Genomic DNA, 24,868 nt, shown 5'->3' on the forward strand with positions numbered 1-24,868 from the left:
ACTGCTGTTAGATTCTTGGAGCTGACTGACTAGTCATGATATTTTTAACGACTCCCAAATACAACAGATGTTACACAAGAAAATGCTTCCAACCATAATTATTTCTCCCAAGACTACGCGATTTGTGCACCCAGTTAACGTTTACTTTCTCCAGCAGTACAAACTTGTTATTAAGAGAATTAAAAAATAGTTTCGACACAAGATTATATTAGAAAATTGTACAGAAAAGTTGCATTATAGAATCTTTATAATAAAATTTCATTCTGTGGTCTACCGTCAATACTGTTCCCTTGCACTATAAGAGATGTTAGTGTATGCGTGGCGAAACACTATGTAACAAAAGAACTAAACTGTGATTCCACAATGTTCATCAAACCCTTTTTCAAGTGGACGATGATATATGTACAACAGAAAGTGGTGAGAAAGCAGTATTTCTTACCAGCATGTACTGTTGCATGGCTCTTTGTTCAACTCACTTCGTTTGCGATCCACACTACCATTGATAGGATATGTATCGTTTAAAATTCCATTCGATATATTTCAATCGTAGTTTCTTTCATTTGAGAGCTATTATGACACGCATTACAATTAAGCATAAATCTACAGAACTTGATTCTTGTTTTGCATTACCCTGTAAAACCTCGTAAAGTATGCAAAAGAGAATCGAATGACTATTCCCAGGTTATTCACTAACCTGAAGTTAGTATCTACCTAGGTATAGGGAATTTCGTTGGACTCCTCATGTTGGGACCATTCCCTTGTCAGTGTTATGCGTGAAACCGTTCTTTATGGATCGCCGCCATGTTGGCTAGATACATACTAGTGACACGCAGTTCGCAGAACTAGTCTCTATATCTGATTATCTTTCAAACGATGAGAGATAACCAGGTGATGGGGTTGCTATTTAAAATTTTGGAGATAACCCCCTAACTCCCTTGAGTCCCCATCATGAGAGATTCTTCTTATCAGTATAATGTTGTCTTTTATATCCTCTGAAGGTTAAGAAAGGTTTCATGTTTCTATCTGCCATGGTTTATTCAGGAGACGGGCCTTAGCGTTATTTGTGGAACGCACTGTACTGTTTAATTATTTCCGAATTTATTGACACATTGTGGACAGGAGACATATTAACAAACAAGATATTTCTGCAGTTACAAAGGAAATATATCATTCTATAAATCTAAATTGAATTAGGATGATTTTAGAATACGTTATTACGTAACATGATAAAGGGTTATTGACTTACTCCCAATACATTTTCATAGAACATGGCCCATATACAATACTGATGAAATTTTATCACGTAACATTCATAATATTATTGAATAAATAAATAAAGACTCTTTATAGAGAGTGGACATGTGAAAAAAATCTTTAGTATATTGGGTCGTAATTAGCTACGCTGTCAACTGAGTATTACAATAAGAGAATTAATATTGATGAAAACTACGCCTCACAATACAATTGTGAGAATGTTTTAGAAAACCATTATGTTTAGCATTTACGTAAGATAACTCCAGTTAAAGTCATCGAGGAGAACAACATTTACAAAGTTTCGTAATTTATAAATAAAAAATGATATACGGTAACTTGAACTATTCTTTAGTCTACTACACAGTTAAATATTGTAAAGCTACCCTCAGAGATGTTGAAATTTACAAATTATTTCCTCGTACTTCAATCAATTCTGAGCTTAAAGCGATGATAATATTTAAACTTATTGCAATAATTAATTACAAACTATATTATAACACTGAGGGAATGTTTATATTTGAAGTTGCGTGGCGAGAATTAAGAATTTTGGGAGGTGTTATGATCGTCACTAACTCTCAATATGTATAGTGTGTGGATAGCACAAAAGAAGGATCAATAACTAGATGTTGGATAGAAACTTACACGGTCAAGATGTATCCAGTCTATTACTAAACAAGATAAATTGCCTAAGCATGTGTCTATGAAATGTCTCTAAACTATTTGTCCTTACTGACGAAATTAATATTTCTATTAGGAGTAGTTATTCATCGGTCTCGTCGTAGGTAATAGACATATAATTGTGTTACTTATTTCATAATTTAGATAGTTGCATATACATTTTAGTAAACTACTCAAGAAATTCTGCTATGCGAATATCACTTGAATATGCATGTTTAATAAAAGTATCCCTGCATACTGTATTTGGAATCTGCAACATATTACATTACAAGTTTTAAACTATATTGCTAATGGTTTAAACATATTATTTCTAAAAGAAATCCGTCAGTATTTTGTTTTATTCTAGCATATTTTCCTAAATAAACTAATTTATATGTTTATGTTAAATATAGTTATTTGACCTCATTTAGCAAAATTTATAAATTACCTTGAGATGTATTCGTTCGAAGTAATACACTACGCTGATGATAATATGGAATTGACAATTTGTAAGGTAGAGTAACATAATCGCAAAATGTTTAATTTCAAATTAAGGAAGAAACGATATGAGTTTTTAAATTTTAGTAAGTAATCAAAATGTGATCTTGGAAATGTGCTATATTGAATCCAATATCATATGTACACAACATTTCGTAAATTTCAGTGATTGTAATGGTTTCATAGTGTCGTTATGCAAATAATATTAGCAAATATAAAGTAGTGTGAACTAATAGAAATTATCATTTTTAAATCCTTAAGTACTCACGCGGGGTGTTCATAGACCTCAAAAAAGTACCTTTTGTGTTGCTAGCCAGAAGTCCTGATGAGAAAATATAAAAGAATGTCTCAAAATGAGTCGAAAAAATCTAATTTCTTTTAAAAACTACGAATACTTTTAAAAACATGTATACTCTAGAGTTATACTACATTGTTTTAATTATTAAAAAGAATTTTTCATTCTAAAAAACTAATATGAATTTGGGGGTCTATTAGACCCCCGCGCGAGTACTGGCCACAAAAAAGAGCGCGAGTACATCTGGGTTTTAAAGTCAGTTAAAATTGATTAATACGCGAAAAGGCTCTGTTACTTACTGAAAGAGGGACATGATTAAAATGGGTTACGACAATTGAGATATATTTGATGGGAGAACTTAATTAACGATGCTATACTAAAAGCCAGTCACATTTAGCTCGATAACTTTAAATTGTAGTCTGCAGCATGATTTATTGCCAATTTTCGCTGAACTTTTAATAAATCTTGACTTGAAGAAGTTGTTATTTTATCACTTTTAATCACAAGATATTGCCATAGAATCAGATGTTTTAAATTATCATTTCCATTAATTTTACATCTACGCCCAATTTAGAATTGTTTTTTTTTTATTTCATGGTTACTGGGTTGAATTCCTAATGACAAAGCGATTTCAACAGTTTAGAAAAAAAAAGAAATGCTAACGTACTAAATTTAATCTTTCGCAAATGTTTGAACAATTTTTTGCAGATTGGATTGAAGGTGGTAGGAACTATATTGTATTTTCAAGTCAACTACCTGCAATAAGATATTATCTTCACTTTCAAAAGCCATTTAGAGGGTCCTTAAACACCGTTCCTCTACCTAGTGAAAATACAATATTCGTCTCAAGAATGGTGTATACCAAGATGTGACACACCTATAATTTTTTGTCGCAATATGGCCCAAGTAAAACCATTGAAGTGATTACGATATTCAAAGAATTATAACTCGGTTCAGTGAAATCCCACGTTCCGTACCCGTGTAGTTAATTAACACAAACGTATCGTTATTGGTTTAATAAGAAGCGAGTACATATTAAATCTCCATTCTCTAATTAAAACCAAAAAAATCCTTTTTGGTGTGGTGGAAAAACATTATAAATAGGTAACACTTGGTAGGAAAAAATTCATGTTGTTGTATAGGACATGAAGTATACGAATAGTAGGACAGTGTTGATACTTCACCCATTGACTGGTAAATGATATTTTTTAATCCTTAAAACTAGAATCTATTAACTTCTGAATTCATCGATCGAAACCTTCTAGTTATCGACATTTTCCTCGCTCTATGCTGGTTAACTCAAAAATTCCTAGGATAGGAAAATATTTCGTAAGTGGATCTGAGCGAGGGCCCAAAAATACTCATCTAGTTTAGCAGATCTTACTCGTTTTGATTTCTAGCTGTATAATTTTCTGATCTATAATGCTTTCTGATCTATTCTGGAAATATTCAAAATTTTATATATATCTGCATAAAGAACCTGAATACTTTCACCGTCAGTAAGGCCCGTCCAGAATTTTTGAGATAAGAAAGACGGCTATCTTTTTTATCTTCGCCACATTAAACATATATTGCACAATGACTAATGCAAACGCCAAAGATTCCTGTATTACACGGAAATAGAGATGAATAAATCTTGACTTCTTATTTTATATTCCGGAATCAGCTTGTTTTAATATATATTTCTTTCTCTTCACAGATAACTGAGCTAATTTCACCATGATGGATATCAAAATGCGGTCATCATACGCAAAAGTGCACTGAAGAACACTAATCTAATTTCTTCTATTAAACATACAGCTGAATTTTTTGAGTCTTCTTCTCAAACTTTAAGAACGACTATTTAGTTGCTTATACTTTATATTAATGATTAGAGCGTTTACGTTTCTACAAAATATATGTTATGCTACTCATTTGTTGAAATGCTTGACAAAATGCTTACCATTTGGGGGTGGACCGTAACAGCCAAAATCTTCTTTTTTATCTATTAACGAAACAAATGAATAAATTATTAGGACATAAATATTAAATAAATTCTAATGATACACTATTGTGCAAGTCGTAAAATCCCTTCTTACGGTGTATACTGCTAGCATTTTTAGCTGTAATTTAATAAATGGATTCCTCTTCTAACTGGTATTATGAGTGTTTAGTGAGTGCCACGTCGATCTTTGTTCATATTGTTATTTTTTTTAGTGAAAGCAGTAGGCATTTTACGAGAACTCTATAATTAAACTCAATATTTTAAAACATGAATTGCTATCGAATATAATAGTGTGCTTCAAATTTTTTTATACATACATAACAATAACTTTAACTTCGGAAGCCTTTCTTCTCTCACGACCAGAGGCACCTAAAAGGGAATGACTAATTACTTAATGGCAATTATACTTCGTGAATTTAAAATAGGAGCAACTCGTGACATGTATATTGATTGGTGCACCTTTCAGTATTTCTTTAATGTGTAATGTGCTCAATATATACTTATCCTTTTCAAATGGTTTTATTTTATAATTTAAAATTATATTGTAGTACATTAAAACAGTAATATTATTGAACTAAGGAAAAGAAGTTCAAAAGTGGCTGTTCAACCATTCAAGTAAGTGCGCTACAATTTACAAAGGTGAAAACTGTTCACAGCAGCGTATTGACGGGCAGCTGTTCCAGAAACTGCCGTTAAAGGGTTTAGCAAAACCGGCATAAATCTTTACAATCCTGAAGTTTTCCCAAATCACTTGTTTGCACCTTTGTCACTACAAACCACTCTACGGCAGACCTGCGGCAAGAACCTCCAGGCGTTGGGCACCAGTCTGCTGTGAGCAAAGACCAAAAGCAACCTTCAACTTCTTCAAGGGACATTGTAGGAGTAGAAGGAAACAACAAACCTGTCAGGAGACAGACTACTGCCAGACCAACTTGCAACATCCTCAGGGGGGAAAGGATTAGAACTATCTTGTTATCGACCAAAGCTACCCTTTTCCACCTCTCCAAAGGTTGTTCTATCTATGCCTCAAGTAAAAGGACCTAGCCCAGTAAAATGACTGATAAGAGATGGAGGGTGGAGAAACCTGCATGTTTTTAATGCACTGTACGTCGGCTCTAAAGTTAGTGAGGGTTGGATACAATGTTACGGATGCCAAGAATGGGCTCACGAAGCCTGTTCTAATGCCGAAGAAGATGACGACACCTTTGTATGCGACTTTTGTTCTGCTATAGGACCAAATAAAAGGTCTCCTTTCTCATTTCGTAAATAATAACATGAAGATCTCTTATTTTACATCTCTGATTACTGAAGACATTGCTCTTTTAAGAGGAAATTTTGCTTCACAGTAGTTTTCTGTCAGTTAATTATGCTTTTCAGTTAGTTTCACACAAAAAATCTACTTTGTAAATCCTATTCCGTTTTGTCCAACCGAGGTATGCTAAAACGGAATATGTAAGAGTTTGGGAACTACCTTCTTTTACTATTTCACAATCATTTCAATTAGTTAACAATATGTTTTTGGTGTGCTTCAAAAACAATTAATATGTGGTTTTCTTCAACACATTTTCCGTAGTAAAATAAAAACAAGAATGGTTTCCCGTTATGTCCACTCTCCTCTATATACCGAGAATAAATAAAACTTCCGTTTTAGCTTTTTGTTTCAATAACCTCTGATGTTGACCTTAAATATAATATATAATTCTCAAATTGATTTCAAGTGCGGGTCTCAGAGACATATTTTTATATATTTCTATAGGAAAAAATTGTCATGCATCGGAATGCTAAAGCGAAATGGCATTTGTCACTGTCGTATTTCTGCAGTGCAAGTGAAGAAGGAACTTAAGTATCTTCTCCCATACCTTGTGCCGGAAATCACAGTCCGACACGACTTACGTTCCACTGTTATTCAAAGATTCCATGTGCTAAACCGCTTGTAAGAGATTACAGAGCTGAAAAAAGACATCATTATCACCGCAAATATGCAACGTGAATCTGTTTCTCATAGTTTATGATCTGGATAAATCAGCGTTAAATTTATTCCAAAAGGGGTCATTCTCGTGTCTGGTGAACTCCCAAAATGATTGTTTGAGTAACATAGGAGTGAAACGAACACCTAGTTCAGCTCGTACAGTCTGTGAACTTCAAAGTAACTAATAATATAAGGTCTGTTTTGACACCCATAATTGTTTTCGAAAATGCATCTTTTTGTGATGCCTAAATCGGTTGCTGAATCTAAAGTTTTTCAGACACTAATTATATAATCTATGTAAAATAAAGTACAAAATATTCAGCAATCGCTAAGCTACAAGACTATGTATTATCCCTTGTCATCCAAGATATATTAAAATACAAAACTGATATTTCAGGAAGTACATCATTGAGGAAAGAAGTCTAGAACTTAATAGATGATTTTTGAAAGAAAGGAATTGGTCAGAAAGCTTATCTCTTTTGAATGAAGCCTTCGAATTTTGATATGCTGATTTATAATCTCTTTTGTATACTCCCTTGGTTTTTAGATTATTGTGAAAATTTATAAAAATGAGAAGAAATGACATATTTCGCAGTATATATCTCTCGTGTAAGATCTGATAAAATCATACATTTCATTTCTATATTATTTCTGCATAAAAATAATACTTTCCAGAGACATGAGTTCCCGATATCACAACAAGTATTTTTATTATAAATACATAGTTGTGTGGGGAAAATAAACATATATAAAAGTATGGTTAAACGTAAGTTTCCTCTATATACAACAGAAGTCAATTGACAGTAAATAAATAACTCACAAAGCTGTAAACAAAACAATATAAGCATGGAAACCTTTTCTTTTATAAGTATTTTCACATATTATATTTAATTCCATACGTGAACACACTTATGAAATACACTTTCACTTATTTCAAATATATATATATATATATATATATATATATATATATATATATATATATATATATATATATTGTAATTCAATTAATAAGCTCTCGATATTCCAGTTGTGTTTCGTTAATTAGGCTGATGTTTTAAACACATATGTTTAGAGTAGTACCAGTGATTTATTTGTGGATTTTGTAGAAGGGGGGAATATTTATGCAAAATTGAGTTAAGGCTATGTTCCCGAGCCTTAGTAGAGAAGCAATAATAAGTGTCATAGAGGAAGAAATGGGTAGTAAAAGCATAAAAGGATGGACAAAAGAGAAAGTAGTTAAGGCTTTGAAGATGATATGGGAAAACAGTTATTGTATAATCGGTGAGAAAGTGGTAAAAATAAGAAAAGGAATCAGTATAGGCTCGAGGCTGAGCCCAGTACTGGCAGAAATAATTATGAACAAATGGGAGAAAAAGGTTAAAGAAGAAGGGTGTAAGAACTTGATCATGTTTTGTAGGTATGTGGATGACTGTCTAGGCTTGTGGAAAGGGACTAGGAGACAATTAGAGAACTTCAAAGATAGTGTGGAAGATAAAGAAAAAGGCATAAGCTTGGACATGGAGTTGGAAGAAAATGGAAGAATAAACTTTTTAGACATGACCATAATAACACAAGGAGGAGGGCTAGTTACGAGGTGGTACCAGAAAGAGTGCTCACCGGGAGTGTTCTGCCATGAGAGGAGCGACGTAGATAGGAGTACAAAGAGAAATTTCATAACAAATATGATAAGAAGGATAGAAATGCTGGAGGACGAAGAGGAAGGAAGGAAGGAGAGCATACAGAAATTCTACAGACAGTTAGAGAAGAACGGTTACAGCAAGAAAGAGTTAGAGAAGTAAGAAGAACGCAGGAAGAGGAAGAGAGGGAGAAAGAAGAATGAAGAGGATGAGAGTGGAAAATGACATGGCATAGAAAGTATGGGAGAAGAAACGGAGAAACTGAAGAATTTATTGAAGAAAGGAGGGGTCAGAACTTATAGAAAGAGTAGAGAAACTTTATTAAGATCAATAAAGAAGAAGAATAGAAAAGGAACTAAAAAGATTAATGAAGAGGAAGAAGGAGTCATCTATAGGGTATGGTGTGAGGACTGCGATATGTCATATATAGGAGAGACAGGAAAGAGAATGAAAGAAAGGATAAAACAACATGAAGATGATGTTAGGAGGAAGAAAGATACCAATGCCATATACAAACATGTTAAGGAGACGAATCACGGAGTTAATTGGGATAAGACAGAAGTGTTGGAGATGGAGAAAAGAATGATAATAAGGAAATGGAAAGAAGCAGATTGGATAAAGAAGGTAGGAAGAGATAAACTGATGAACTGGACAGGGGGTTTACCTATTAATGAATTATGGCAAGGAAGTTTGAATAGCATAGAGAAAAAGAAAATAAATAAATAAATAAAAAGACCCTTATAAGAACCAAAAATGAAGGAACGTGATTAGTTGGAAAGTGAAAACGAAGACTTATGGGATTGGCTGAAGGCCTCAGTAAATAGGAAGAAATAATAATAATAATAATAATAAATATAAAAAATATAAATAAATAAATAAAAATAAAAAAGTACAACAATAACTATACATATCTCTGTTAAAAGAATTTAAACTTTTTCATAATAATGACTATATATATGACGGTTAAATAATTTAAACTTTGTCATAACAATATTTATATATATATATATATATATGTCTGTATTTTCATTTATTTTCGATAGTGTCTGAAGAAGGATATGCTAGATATCCGAAACAGTTACAAATTATAATTTAAAATAAAGTGGGTTTTAAGCTTTGGTCAGTGTCTCTTTTGTTAAAATTGAGTTCGTATAACAGAACAACTTTAAAGTCGGAGTGGGACAATGTTATTTTTAAACTATGGTAATACTTTAAAATTATGGTAGTAGTTTGACAGGCCCCAAGTTCATATTTTTTTCCACTTTTTAAAACAGTTTTATGATAAATACGGGTAGGTACGTTAGATAAGATATGGTTAGGTAGATTAGATTACATGCGTTACCTAAATTTTTACTTTTCGTCCTACTGCTGAGGACAAGTGTGCAGCATCCAGTAAAAGCCCTATAGTTACAATTGCAATCTGCGCAACTTGTCATAACAAGTGTCATACTCCTACATAAAGCGGTTTTGTTATGACAACTAATTCTTTAGCTCGTTCTAATCTGGTTTTTGAAGACCAAGTTCTTCACCGAATTCCAAATTCTAAATACAGCAAAAGGTAAGAGTTTACTTTGGGAAGAACAGTGATAGGGGTATATACACTTGAACCTAATTTTATTAAATAGAAGGGAAAAGAAAGCACTAAATGTCATTCCTCCTATAATAAATAAATTTTAGTACCATTTTGCCCCTTGTGGTTAATAAAATTAAATTCAGGGCTGTGTGCACATATAACTGTTCTGTTGAAAGTAAATTTTTGGCCAACATATATACTGGTGTTAAAACGAATCCAGAATTGAACAAAGACTGTAATCTGGTCTCCGAAGAATCGTGAGCATGTATTAAACAATTACCAATATGATGCTACCTGGGGGTGGGGACTTTACCTTTTCTTTCATTTTTACTCTCAAAATTGAAAGTCCTTGTATAACATTTACATTTTTATATCAAAATTACAAGAAAGGATTGATTGCCGATTTCACCTTGAGTTAAGCTGAAGCATGACTTACGGCGTGTTATCTAACACTGTTTTTTGAAATTAACAATACTTACACACCGTATCTCAATTTAGAATAGTGAAGCACTACACGGTTGGTTTACATCGGATACCGTCTTTTTCCCAGTTGGTTTTACGGTAGCAGCATGATGTCCATTTTTCATCCAGCTGATGGTATACTTTTCTGTATTGAAAGAGGTCATGTCTGGTCCATTAACTTTTATGAAAAGAAGAGATTCGAGGATTTTTACAGATAAACGGTTTCTAGCGTCAGTATGCTGTAAGTTTAAGCTGCAAAAGCCTGTCTCACGCTCTGCAGAAGAAATTGGAAGAACAATGACTCGTAAGTTAAGATTTTGTAGATTTGACCCAATAGTAAAAGGTTTCATCTTAGCTCTCGGAATCCCTGCAGAATTTTGGTTGAATCGTCAAAGAAAAATTTTATTTTTTAAAATTTTAATTTAATTTTATTTATTTATTTTTTGAAATTTTCATTAGTTCTTTGTCGTCGTACAACATTTTTGCAGACAATTCTTCTGGCCAATTAGATTGTAGCAAAACCTCGATTTCACTGAACGTTTCGTTAGTAAAGCGAGACCGTATGTTATCTGCTAGACCCTAAAAGAATGGCAATCTTATTTTCTAGTCCTTCTCAAGAGAACTGTGTGAGTGTTTTGCAAGTGGGATTCCACAGAACTGACCAGTTTCTCTAAACTGACGTTGTAATTCTTTCATAGACATGCCGTCTTTTTTTTTTCTTTCCAACGCTTCCATAACACTTAAAATTGTTTCAATTTTGTTTATTGCCTTAGCCTGTTTCTACAAGGGATGCTGACCTTTCTTGTAGAAACAGGGTAAGGACATATAGAGGTTTCAGCACATCTCGGATCACGGACATTTCATAAACAAAATTCCACTTAGTGAGTTTTACGTACAGGCCCGAAAATATTGCACGCTGCTGAAAGTTTCTCTGCAAATTTGTAGAAGCTTCTCCAAAGTGTTCCACTAGCGCAGGGTAGAACTAACACAACGTTTCTACTGAGCTGTACGAAAAGCCTAACCACCATACATGAAGCTTTTCCTTCGGGAAGCAATTCTATAAACAAGACCAATATAGCTCGCGACAATAAACATTTAACATGCTGAAAAAATAAAGCATTGCTACTAAATCATGCAGTTTAATTATTGTACTTTAAAACAGATTGTATAGCCTAAGAAAGGGGGAAAATGTTTTCCCAGGTTGGGAAGACTAAATTAAACCTAGAGACAGGGAAGTTAAAACTTAGAAGGGGGGAAATTCTCAGGCTTCCCTGGCTACAAATAAATCCCTGAGTAGTACTAATTCCGTAAATTGTTGTTTTGTTAGATAGTTACCATTATTAAACGTTGATTTGACATTTGTAATGTTTGTATAATATTTATTGATTGCTAAATGCTGACATATAAAATTATAACAACATAACAATTAACATAAATCACATCAATGCACAAAAATTCTTCGAGTTAGGGACATTGAAGATAAATTGAATAAGTTCTTTGGAAACATCAGTTTAATTATGAAAACACCTATGGGGTATTAAATGCATTATTTATTGAATTTCAGTTATATTAGTAAGAAAATACTTGTGATATAGAAAGGTAAAAAATAGTAATGCATGTCTCGTTCTTATACATCCCTTAAGTAAATACTCTGTGATACATATGTAGTATACTCTCGTTCAACCGAATTCTCCGTATGCGTTCTTGTGCGATATAGATGCTGTTCATAAAGTTACTCGTAGGGAAATTTAAAACATATATGTTTAGAAGAAATCAATTTCAAAGAGATCTATTATGAGCACGATTTGTATATTTTATAAGCTCCCCAATCAGAGATATCGTCTTGTAGAGTGTGCATTTGTCATTTTTTTTTAAAAAAAGGTCACAAGATTCTACAAAACAACGGGACACGTCAAGGAGATGAAATTTGATGCAACAGCTCATCTATGTAAGATGTTTTAATTCAGTTGCGCTTTTCGCAAAAATCACCTGCTACAATCTGAAACTTTCTTAATCGAAAATGCACTTTTCAAACTTTAATTTCGTACTTTTATATTGACAACAGGTCACAAGTACTTTTATAGCATACAATTTGCTAAACATTTTTTCCACATTCATATTATTGCCTGAGAAACTTCAGATTCCGTAATACGCTTAGACTCCTCAAATAGGCTCATCTTCGAAAGAAAGTGTGACTGTCACTCGAAACTGTAATCACTACAATTAAACTCAAGATTGTTTTAACTACCAATATGGAAAAGTACCTGCACAAAGAAAAGAGATTAAATAAATAGACAAATCTCCAGCAACATGAGTGGACAATTTGACATTGATTTACTCTAATATATTTATTATACACTTATAGATAGTGAGCATATTTAAATATCATGTCTTGTTTCAGTGTTTTCTATATAATTCTCTACGTCATTTCTGAAGTCATAACTGCTAACACAAATCACGAAAGGATCAGTAAGCACTCTATATACTTACACTGATACAAACATACTTGTTAATTACAATATTAATATTGATCAAGAATGCATGTCATGAATGCATGGTTTATGCGAACAATAGACATCTTACCGCGACAATGCCTTAAACTCAATCTACTGAATTAAAAGCAATAGCGAAATATAATACTACGATGTTCTGCCATTTCATACACATAGTATTACCTTTGACTTCGGAAGTATTCTTCCTTTCCTGATTATTGACACCTAAAAAGAATATGAGCAATTAATAAATGATAATTTTATTTCTAAATATATTAATTTCAATGAACTTAATATTTGATAAATATACCTTTAATGAAGCGTACTTCTTTTAATGGAGTATTGAACTCAAGTTACACGTATGATAGAAAATAATTCTTAAGGGGACGATAAACACAATTCATTTACATTATTTTAACATTTCATTTTTCAAGCAAAGTAACGTAGAAGCCGCAACCGCTGTTTATTTGATCACAAAATATTTAATGACACAGTTAAGAAAATATGTGGTTACCTATCGAGGTATTGTTATTGCAAAGTTTCAGTATGCTTACTAAAATATTAACCATTATCCATTTTAGGTCAAGAAAAGATCTATGTGATAACCCATGTACCCATGTTTGTATGTTAGTAGTATGTTTATATTATTGAGGAATACTTTAAGATGAGATAAACCTGTAGAATGCTAATATAAAAATTCAATATCTCGGACAGTATTATTTTTAGAATTGTGATACTTCGCAGGAGATCTACTTATGGTTGTATCCCGTGCTTCTAATATGCCACTTCGCGGTGTAGCTCAGACTACCTCCTTAATGTACAATAAAATGAACAACATCTTAACCAAACAATATCTTAGATGACCAAAAGAATTCGTGTTAAAATAATAGGTTTTGTTTAGATCAGTATTGGCATAGGAACGAAAAGTAATTCGAACAAGTTTCCTAGTGCACGGAAATGAAGCATATCACTTTATATGATACTAAACGTATACCAGAAACTAAAAGGTTTAACAGTCACAAAAAAACTAATGATGAATCAAGGTAATCATTCTAGTTCCCAAATGTCATTCTTGAGTGCTGTTACTGGAGCAAAATAATAACTCTAATTCTATTGGTTTCTGAAAAATAACTGCACATAAGACAACAATTATTTGAAGAAAATGTATGTAAAAATTAGGATAATATTCACACTACAATCCATATTTGAAATACAGTTCGTAATATACGAGGTGTGGCAATTAACTAACGAGACTGGTGTCATAGATATGATATATTGCAAAGAAAGTTAAAATTGACTGTTATCCCCTTCAATATACTCCCCTCCCCTATATATACACCGCTGCATACGTATCTTCCATTGTTCAAAACAATGCTGTAGGTCATCAGATGTCACAGTGTTCAACAACTCTGCCTTTTTCCTTTCACGTCTTCCACAGACTGAAAATGTGTTTCCTTCAATGCACTTTTCACATTTGGAAAGAGATAAAGGTCACAGGGAGGCAGGTCTGGGGAATACGGAGAATGGTCGGGCACAGGAATGTCTTTGCGGGCAGGCGCAATGTCTTTGTGGGGGATCCATGCATCGTTCTTCCACAAATCCGATCTTCTTCTTTATTCTTTCCGTCAGCTTGATTAGGACTTCTTTGTAGTGGGTCTGATTCACCGTTTGACCCTGAGGCATCCATTCAGTCATGATGGTGCCCCTGATATCGAAAAACATATGAACATTTCCTTCACTTTCGACTAACTCATTCGTGCTTTTTTCATTCTTTGCGATGTGGGAATCTTCCAGTGCATGGATTAACGCTTAGTCTCGGGGTCATACTGGAAAGTCCATGTTTCATCACATGTGATGACACGTGTTAGCAAGTCTGGTTCTGCTTTGAGTCGTTCCATAACTTCACAGCAAATGGTCTTTCGAATGCCTTCTTGTTCCTGAGAGAGGTTTTTCGGGAAATTTTTTAACAAACTTTTGTCATGTTTAAATTGTCATACAAAATTTTCCTACTACCTCTTTGTTAATGTGTGTCATGCCTGCGATCATCCAAATGCTCAAACGTCTGTCCTTCCTTACTAGTTCATTAATTTTTTGAACATTTTCGTCCTTTCTTGAACTCAAAGGGCAGTGGGGTCGTTCATCATCTTCAACCTTCTCCCTACCGTCTGAAAATCCTTTGTACCATTCGTAAACTCGCGCACGTGACATAGTATTCTTACCATACACCTCTTTTGACATTGCAAAACATTCTGTGGGTGTCTTTTTATTTCACCGGAAATTTTATGTTAATGCGCTGCCCAAGTTTGCTGTTCACCATGATTCCGGCACTACTACAGAACACTGTTCTATTTATGCAGTCATGCAAAGAAAAAAACTGAGAATCATGAAACGAACAGTGGCTGCTCATGAAGGTTCAAGATCAACAACACATCATTAGCTACCTCCCCCCACGATCCTGTGCGACAGGAGGTGGGCAGTCTCGTTATTTAATTGCAACACCTCGTATATATCTTCATAAGCGAAGATTCAACAAGGGGGATGGTGGAGCTCTTAGGACATGTCTACATAGGGTGAATGCGTCTATTCTCGTCATACCCCCAATGGTCGTCATGGCCAAATTAATTCGTTCATAAGATGGCGTAAGTCACGGTTATACGAATACAAGCTGGCTAATCTCTAACGTCTATGGCTTTAGTTTTTAGCCCGCCTTGCGTTAACACCGAGTCGGGCGTCTTTTGTTTTCTGTTTTCAGTTCAAGTGCAAAGACTGTTGTTTTGCGTGCTAATTGCAGTTTTTAGAAAATTAAAAAACTTGTTGCTGCCGGTTGAAAAACAGCAGAGGACGGCGAAGTTGAAGCTCTAAAAGGTAAGATAATTATTTATTTTTATCAACCTAAGTCTCTTTTAAATGTTTACCATGCATTTGTCTTTGAAATTCATATTTGAACAAAAAACAGTGGGGTGACGACTATAGGTTTAAGAAAATTTGTGATCTTCCTTACTTCGTCAGATATGCCGAAGACTGGGTTTTTTAACGAACATATTAGTAGAAGCTTCAAAATCATTTAAAATTTTTTTGTTGGAGAGAAAGGTATCAGCTACAAAATTTTGGGGCCAATATCTTGTATCCTTCCAAAGGGCGTCATAGGGGTGACGAACACTGGTTGAGTGGGTGAACAACTACAGAGTAATTAGGAATAATTTATTTCTTTTGGATAATTTTTCCTTCTTTCCTCTCCGGGGTGACTAAACAATAGAATTTCATATCTGTAACTGATTTTCAAATGCATAAATTTAAAATTGTCTTATAACGAGACAATATTTTAAGAAAAGCAAATTAACTTTCATTTTGCCATGTTTTCATTAGTACCAGAATTTTGAATTTAATTCCCGTTTTATTTAAAGATCTTACCTCGCTTATTTATGAGCTAGTGGCAGGTGGTGAAACGTCTTAGAACCTGACTTTTTCTTACTTAGGACATTAATATTCTTTTTTCTATATTTTCAGGTGCTGTAACTATGAACGAAAATACCAAAAGACGGAAGATTTTACAATATTGTGAAGATGCGATGCACAAAGCCATTTCTGAAGTACTGTCAAAGTCTATGAGAATCAAGAAGGCTGCTGCAATTTTTGGTGTTCCTCGAATGACGTTATCAGATAAAGTTAGTGGAAAAGCGCCTGAACAAAGAAAAATGGGACCAAAAACTGTACTCTCACCACAAGAAGAGGACATTGTTGTTAAATGGTTGGTAGATCTTGCAAAGAAAGGATTTCCAAGGAAAAAGCACGATCTCCTGGATACCGTGCAGAAAATAATTAAATCAGATGGCCGGAAGTCATCTTTTGCAGAGGGGAGACCTGGTGAAAAATGGTACAAAGTAAGTAATGCCAGGTTTTATTTCTATTCTTGATTAACTAATCGCAAATCTGATGAAATTTCCAAACTTAATGCTGCTCACTTTATTAGTAAATAGTATGGATTAAAACTAAGAGTTTCATGTGTAAACAAAATATTACAGTATATTTCGTCCCACTTGATGTAACTTTCTTAGGTGCACAATTTGCGTCTGGACAAATGTCTTAATTTCCATTTCAAAAATGTTCCTATTACCTCGCCATTTTTTCAATTTTTGAGGGACGAAAGTTTGTTTCAATTCATTGTTAGCTTGACCGTAACATTATAAAATACTTTACAAGCCCTCTCTGCGTATGATTGAGTTAATATCTGATAAAATTTCGAAAATTAACTCTGCTCATGTTATTGAAAACAGTATGAATTAAAACGCATCCTTCCACACGTAAAAAATATTACTATAGGTATTTCGTCCCACTAGCTAGGACTTTAGTTTTACAGTTACAACCAGGAAGTGGGACAAATTATCGTGTAGTAATAAGTTTTGTTACACGTGCAAAATATGTTTTGATTGATATCGTTTGTCATTTAAGTAGTTAACTAATAAACCCAGTTTCTTTTCAGCTTTTCCTACAACGACACCCGATTCTCAGCCTGCGAACTGCAGAGTCCGTAACTACCGGAAGAGCTCAAGTTTCTCAACAAAGTCTCCGGAACTGGTTTGAAAAACTAAAGGAATTCTTACAGGGTGAGAAATTAGTGGAAGAGTTTAGTGACACAAGGAAAGTTGGAAATGGGGATGAAACAAATTTCCAACTATGCCCCAAAAGTGGAACTGTTATTGGAGTAAAAGGGTGGAGAAACTTTTATGAAATAAAACACGGAAACGAAAAGGAAACCATTACAGTTATGTGCTCATTTTCTGCGTATGGAGAAGTTTTACATGGAATGATTGTCTACCCTTACATTAAGCCACCTAAAGAAGTTTGTGAATCCGTTCCGGCATCGTGGGGAATAGGACTCTCTGAATCTGGATGGATGAAGTCAGATGTGTTTTTTTAATACATTGCAAATATTTCGTATTCCTACTTAAAACAAACTAGCAGACTTCCCTTTCTATATTTCATTCATGGACATAAATCTCACATTACCAAAGAGTATTCTGATTTCTACAGCAAGAATGGAATTGTTCTTTATGCTCTGCATCCAAATGCCACACATATAATCCAGCCGGCAGATGTAGGGGTTTATAAACCAATAAAACAACATTGGAGGAAAGCTGTTTATGACTGTCAGAAGCTTAATCCAAATCGAACAGTGACCAAAGCAGATTTTGCACCATTTCTAGTGGACGTTGTAAAAACCAAAGCCACACCGGAGACGATAAAGAATAGCTTTCGGATGTGTGGACTTGCCCCTTTAAATGTAGATGCAGTTGATTATTCGAAATGTTTGGATCACCACACACGGGGAGAAACTATCGAACATCAAAGCACCATCTCAAAGAAGTATAGTATCGAAGAATATCACACGGCTCTTAATGTTTTACAGAATGAAATCGGTCATGATACAGTTGTTAAATTTAACGACGTCTTGGGAGGAAAATCTACTATCGACCCTAAAGACCAAAAGCTCTACAATATCTGTTAATCAATTAAGAAGAAAGCAGAAATAAGCGATCATCTGCTCAAAGATTCTGTGTCTGCGAGTGTGGGAAGTGAGCCAAAATTAACTAAACCGTCGCAAACTCCCGTGAAGGAAGGCAGTTCTAATGGAGATTGTCTTGTCAAATCACAAGTCGCTGTTCCTTCTCCGTTTAAGAAACATCTCTGGTGGCCAAGAGAGGTGGAACGCAAGAAAACCAGAAGATCAACTCAGAAGTTCTCATCAGCTGTTTCGTCTGGTGAATGGAAGCAATTCTATGAGAAAAAGGAAGCTGAGAAAAGAGAAAAATCTCTCTCTCAAGAAGCAAGAAAACGAAAAAGACTCGAAGCTGAAACAAGAAAGAAAACAACAATTACAAAGCCGCGAAATGAATCTCAGTTATGTGCCAAGTGTAATGAGTTAGTAATACTTACTGATAACCCTACATGTATCAAATGCAACAAAATCTTTCACGCTAATTGTATTAGCAAATCACACAAAGAATTTTTCCCAGGTGTGGATGATTCTGATTCAGATGTGGAATTCATGTGCGAAAATTGTTTCGATGTGCGTGATAGTGATGATGATATTGACCGTCTTTTACATGCTACCCACCCATCTTAAGCGTTAATACTTGCATAAGCTTGAACTATAAGAATTTGTAAGAGTGACGAACACTGGAAGTTTAAGGTGACGACTTTGAGAATTTTTGTGACGACTATGAGCATTTTTCGCATGTTTGGATTGTTTTAATTGTAAACTTTGTTCTATGTGTTTTATATCAAAGGTAATGATCCTGTATCACACAATAAGCTACAAATATTAGAACCAATGTACAATTTAAGCATTCACCTGTATCTGTTAAAAGTTATGAAGTAAAAGGCAAAGTTGCAATCAAAAAGTGACGACTATTGGCACATTCACCCTATTATTTCCTCTTTCCCGTTTTACATTCGTTCTCTTTGTCTTCCTTCTTTGTTGGGAATATCGTGCCAGAAACTAGAGAATTTCTGTAGGAAGTTTTGAAAGAGTGTGAAGAATGTGTTTAGCTTGGGTAGCTTTAGATACACACATACTGACCAGGTATTGTGTAAGTATAGTGATTATTCGTTCCTTACTTGAACAGTTCCCAGGAAGGTGATATAGGTCCTATGATTTGGTTATCACAAAAGTGAGAATTTGATATTATTTTGGTCTTTAATACAATTAATTGTTTGTAAACATTTTTAATTTTTAATTTTCGCGCTCTAAGATATATCATAAAAATTTTGATGTGCATATTTCGTTTCCTTTAAGCACAGATTTTCATCGTGAATATGCATAACATATTTTAGTTCTCGCCAGGAGATGCCTGCAGCAATGTGATTGCGCAAAAATTTTACAAGAATAAAATTAATTCATTTTCTACTTTACAATGATATTATTATTGCACTTTGTCTAAATTTATTGTTAAATGTACTCTTTTTTTGTTCTTTAAGATATATTCATATTATTATGTAGAACAACAGCATATTATTGAAGTACCTTACTTAAGATGGTAAATAATTTACTCTTCTCTTGTATTAATGGAACATCCAAGACATCACTTAATCTTTTCGTTTGGATTGAGAAAGATAGTTCACATTAAAAAGAGTAAATACGTTAATATTTGATCCCCTGGAAATTGTTATTTTTATCAGTATTACCATAAATCTTTTTCATCAGTGTTAATTGTTTTCACCTTGCTTGTAGTTCATCTTTCTTCAAAAGTAAATATTGAAGAACTTTAATAGGTGTTCTCTGAAACAAAGGTAGTCATCACGTACAGTTATAATGTCGCTTCTAATGACACGAATTAATTTGTTAGTACTCGTAATTGTCCTTTCTTTGCGAAAACTATACACATTGCCATAACACTCTAAGAAAAGTGAAGCTTTAGAAATAAAATAACTGTAGAAATACAAATTAAGATGTGCTTCCAATGTAATTACGTGTTCACAGTAATACGTTTTACTTCAGAAGCCATCCGACCCATCAAGTCCTTTGCATCTGAAACAGGATATCTAGTTAGTAAATGATAATTTTATTATATGAATCAAAAATACAATGATTCTAAAAAGACATAACAGCTGATAAGTATACAATTTGTGGAAAATACTTATTTAATGCATTTCTTTTCCTATTACTTGTTAATTTTGAAAGAATACTCCATAAAGGTAACACAAAAAGTAATGGAATAAAAACGAAAGAAAATACCTTTTTATGTCTATAGCATCAATAAACAATACGTTGCTTCTTATTAAAACTTTTTGATAATAAATAATTCTCAATAAATTTATTATTTGTGAAACAAAATCACCAATTTTTGAATATAGCTAACATGTTAACTTCAACACATCAAAATATATGGGTAGCGTACACACTTAGGCTAAAATATTCGATAATCGTAATTCATATTATAAACGCTAGCAAACTCATTTTGTAATTCTGTTGATTACTGAGGGCAACTTATAAATTTATACTGCTGTACATTATGCTAATATATATATATCGAAGGTTCACAGTTATGTGTTAAAATTATTTAATAGTCTTTAGTTACCTGTTTGAACACTCTCTCTTATGCTATATTCAGTGACTTAAGATCTCTCTCTCTCTCTCTGTTTAACCGTGTCATTACACAAAACTGTTACATATGAGTAATAATTAGGTAACTTTTTAATATCTGAAAATTACAAATAACTGTGAATTACGTTTCTCTTATCGTAACTAAAAAAATATTCATCTGTTTACGGATTTAGTACACAGTGCACATTCTTTTCATTTAATATTCTTAATTTTCATCCACCCAAATTGGCATCCGTAATTATTTTATAAGACCGCTTTCCTATCCACGTTACTAAAACACCTTTTGTGTATATTTTCTTATGCTCCATTTTTTTTAGTTTGTTTCAAGCCAACCTTGATTACTTTAATATCTTTTACCTTCTAATATTTTATTTCTGCTTCTTTAAAAACTTCTTCAATGGTTCTAGTTTTGTCCTTCACTGTGAATTAATTCTTACAAGGGAACCTTCCGAAAATGATAGTTACAGTGAAAGATGTGACCTATACCAATTGGAAGAGCTGTAACAGAGATGAGCATTCCCAAAAAATTAGATGCCCATAGCAATAGGTTCAAGAAATATAAGGGGTGGAAGTTCGGGAAACAGCAAGGTTGGACAAGGGGGAAAAGTGCAAATTCCGCAAAAGAAAGGGGGCACGGCAAAATACAATGCTGACAAGTGATGTATAGAAAGAGACTTGCCACAATAGGGAACAAATGAAGGCCACCAGTGGGGTTAACAGTGTTGCCAACTGCAATGAAAAGTACACGTTTTGCAAAGAGCACTATATGAAGTGAGTGCAATATTCTGTCTCACCCTGTCATGTAGAACATCAGATATGACGTGTATAATCAGTGTTACAATCTAACAATAGAAAATAGAAAAACAGAAACACGAAAAATACGGAAAAGACGGAGTTGGTCATAATGCGCCACATTTGGTCACGAGCTGTGCATATTAGAATGAACAAAACAAGAAAGCACCAACTATGCAGGAAACTGACGTACCTAGAGTCGAAAAGAAAAACGAGTTCCAAAGCTGGTAACACTGGCCATGAAAATCCAGACAAATCTAATATATAGTTAGGCTATTCGCTTCACAAAAGGAAAATTCCGGCAACAGGCATTAGCCTTCGCCTAATTTGTGCATGCTCGTCAACATTGTACGTCTTTTCCGTATTTTTCGTGCTTCTGTTTTTTACTGTTTTCTTTTGTTAGATTGTGCCACTGATTATACACGCCATATCTTATTTTATGACAGGTTGAGACTGAATATTGCACTCACTTCATATAGTGCTCATTGCAAAACATGTACTTTTCATTGCAGTTGGCAACACTGTTAACCCCACTGGTGGCCTTCATTTGTTCCCTATTGTGGCAAGTCTCTTTCTATACATCACTTGTCAGCATTGTATTTTGCCGTGCCCCCTTTCTTTTGCGGAATTTGCACTTTTCCCCCTTGTCCAACCTTGCTGTTTCCCGAACTTCCAGCCCTTATATTTCTTGAACCTATTGCTATGGGGAGCTATTTTTTGGGGAATGTTCATCTCTGCTACAGCTCTTCCACTTGGCATAGGTCGCATCTTTCACTGCAACTAACATTTTCGGAAGGTTCCCTTGTTAGTATTCTCTGTTTCTTTTCACTCTACTTAAAATTTGTTTCTATGGATGTTCTTTTCTTGTTTACATTCCAAGTAAGCCCGAAAAGCCCGGTTTGAAGATTTACCGGGTGTACCATGCTGAAATTCGTATCCAGTCAAAGTTCGTATATGTTGGCAGCAACTAGGACATGCATGATGGAACATATAAGACCTGATAAAGTGACTTGTAAAGACATTGTTCAATAAAAGAATAAACAGAACCATGGACAACTGTTTCACAAGCACCGAACTCGCGGAAGAATTGCTTATTCAGCGAACAGCAGCTTTTGGAACGATGAGAAAGTAGGAAAGGGACATCCCTAGTGAAAGTGGTTGACATTCGCGAGAGATCAGAAAATAGGTCATTGTTCTGCTTTGAAGGCCAGTTGACTTTCTGAGATACGTCTCGAAGAAGAATAGATCGGTCCTGCTGTGGTCTTTAAAGCATCATGGTGAGACTGTAGTTCCAAAAAAGAAGAACAAATCGGATATAAACATAAGATCCAATGAAACTTAGTCGAGTGAGGATATGCTCGATCATCTCTACAGATTCTACACGTGCAACAGAAAAGTGAGTGTTTACTATTATTTCTTGTTATATTTGGCACTTTTATAATATTTATATAAAATTGCCCATTGTTTAACGTAATTGGTCCTTTACGCTTTAAAATTATATTGATGAATATAAATAACGTATAGTTTTTAAAGTATAGGTTTTCGCTAAAAGAATTATACTTTACAATTTCGATACATTACTTTCAGCCGTAAGCTTAATTTAATTATAATACCTAAGACTACTTTTCGGCCCTTAAACTGGGAATACATTAGTGTTCAAAACCAGTAATAAGAATGCTTTCCTAGAATCACACGTTAGATTTAGTTTCATACTTTTTATTTTTATTTTCACTAGAATGATTTTTAAAATAACTTTTATTTTGTTTTCAGATACATTATAATAAACTTAATTTTAATATCGCTCGCAATGTATGAGGGTACACCTACATGAATGTGTAACAAAGTTACCTTACTCGTACAGAGAGCTCGATCTGTAAAATAAGGGTCACGTAAATGTAAGGAGCCTGTTTCAAAATTTATTATAACCGTCATTTGCCGCATAGTTGGGGAGTTGAAAGCTCTGAGTAAACTTTGGACATCGTAGTTTCTTATTCTGTCACTATGTGGTGGAAAAATGCTCATGATCGCTCTGTTAACATATCTTTGCGTATGCATGTGTTTTCGTTGCGAATGTCATTTATTATGTCACATTTTTTTAGTAAATTTTATCTCATTTATGATGAGTGATCCAAGAAAGGTATGTCCTTATAATGTAACTTGTTATATATCAAAATGAAGAGGAAGATTCTAACATTTGAACAGTATGTGATAAATATATTTCATATTTCTAGATTCTAAGATATGATTTTTTAAATATAAGTGTCCAGCATTATTGGGATGGCTTCCAAACTAGAGGTCAGCACTGTACGTGATAAAGGAAGTAGGAAAATTAATGAACTAATGAACACAAAGACATGCTTTATCACATCAGCAATTCTTTAACAAAAGCATCATATAAATACTATAAACCTAAGATAAAGTAGTGGCAAATAAGTGTAGTGTATAAAAGGTTAATAAGGTAAACTCTAACCCTGGATATACTAGGTAAGTTGTAAGCATTCCAGTGCTGTTAATTATGTTGCTGCTTAAATAAAACTGTTAATTCTGGAAAGATATTACCTTGCTATTTCTTTTACACTGTATGTCTGTTAAACATAACAACATAAAGGACCATCATTCAGTAAGAGGTCTTTATATAAATTTGGAGTTAATTAAACGCAAGTGTATCTACGTTTCGATTGGTAACTAAACTAAGAAATATTTTCATAAATTATCTCTACAGACTGATCACATTTATTTACCTAGAATGTTTTGTGCATATACTTTTCAAAATTATTCATATACTCTGGTCCTTCTGTTTTATCTGAGAAAAAGTATGCTAAAGAAACATATTGTTTTAACTTTACTAAGAATAACATATTTATGTGTTAGTAGATAACATAACTATTTTAATCTGTTAATGAAACGAATAACCATCTGTATGTGATGGTTCTTTAAGCTTGGAGGTTTCGCTTACCATTCGGGGTTGAGAATTAGATGTAAAGGGATTCCTTGATGTATATTAGCACTCTAGGAGAAAGTTACTAGTAGACGACTTTCCGAGGTCTCATGAATCCATTGAGACCAAGCATTGTTTGAGTCTATTTGTTCTTACATGTAATTTTACATCATAAAATTGGATCAACATAGTTAAGTTCTAACCAGTAGT

At 33.8% G+C, this 24,868-nt stretch overlaps 1 protein-coding gene across 7 annotated transcripts in view; it reads right to left on the reverse strand.

Moving 5' to 3' along the window:
- The window catches only part of LOC145683479 (uncharacterized), a 292,118-nt gene that overhangs the window by 33,971 nt on the left and 233,279 nt on the right, over positions 1 to 24,868 (reverse strand). For 3 of the 7 annotated variants that reach the window (XM_081754810.1, XM_081754811.1, XM_081754808.1), the window contains 3 exons: positions 13,008 to 13,049; positions 4,647 to 4,688; positions 2,678 to 2,731 (listed from right to left, as the gene is read on the reverse strand). In XM_081754810.1, coding sequence (XP_081610936.1) covers positions 2,678 to 2,731; positions 4,647 to 4,688; positions 13,008 to 13,049 — 138 coding nt within the window. The remainder of the gene's footprint in view (positions 1 to 2,677; positions 2,732 to 4,646; positions 4,689 to 13,007; positions 13,050 to 24,868) is intronic. The other 4 variants (XM_081754813.1, XM_081754809.1, XM_081754814.1 and 1 more) reach the window with 2 other exon arrangements.

Source organism: Thermobia domestica, chromosome 4, assembly GCF_964235325.1.
Source record: "Thermobia domestica chromosome 4, izTheDome1.hap1.1, whole genome shotgun sequence".
Classification (NCBI taxonomy): Eukaryota; Metazoa; Arthropoda; class Insecta; order Zygentoma; family Lepismatidae; genus Thermobia; species Thermobia domestica.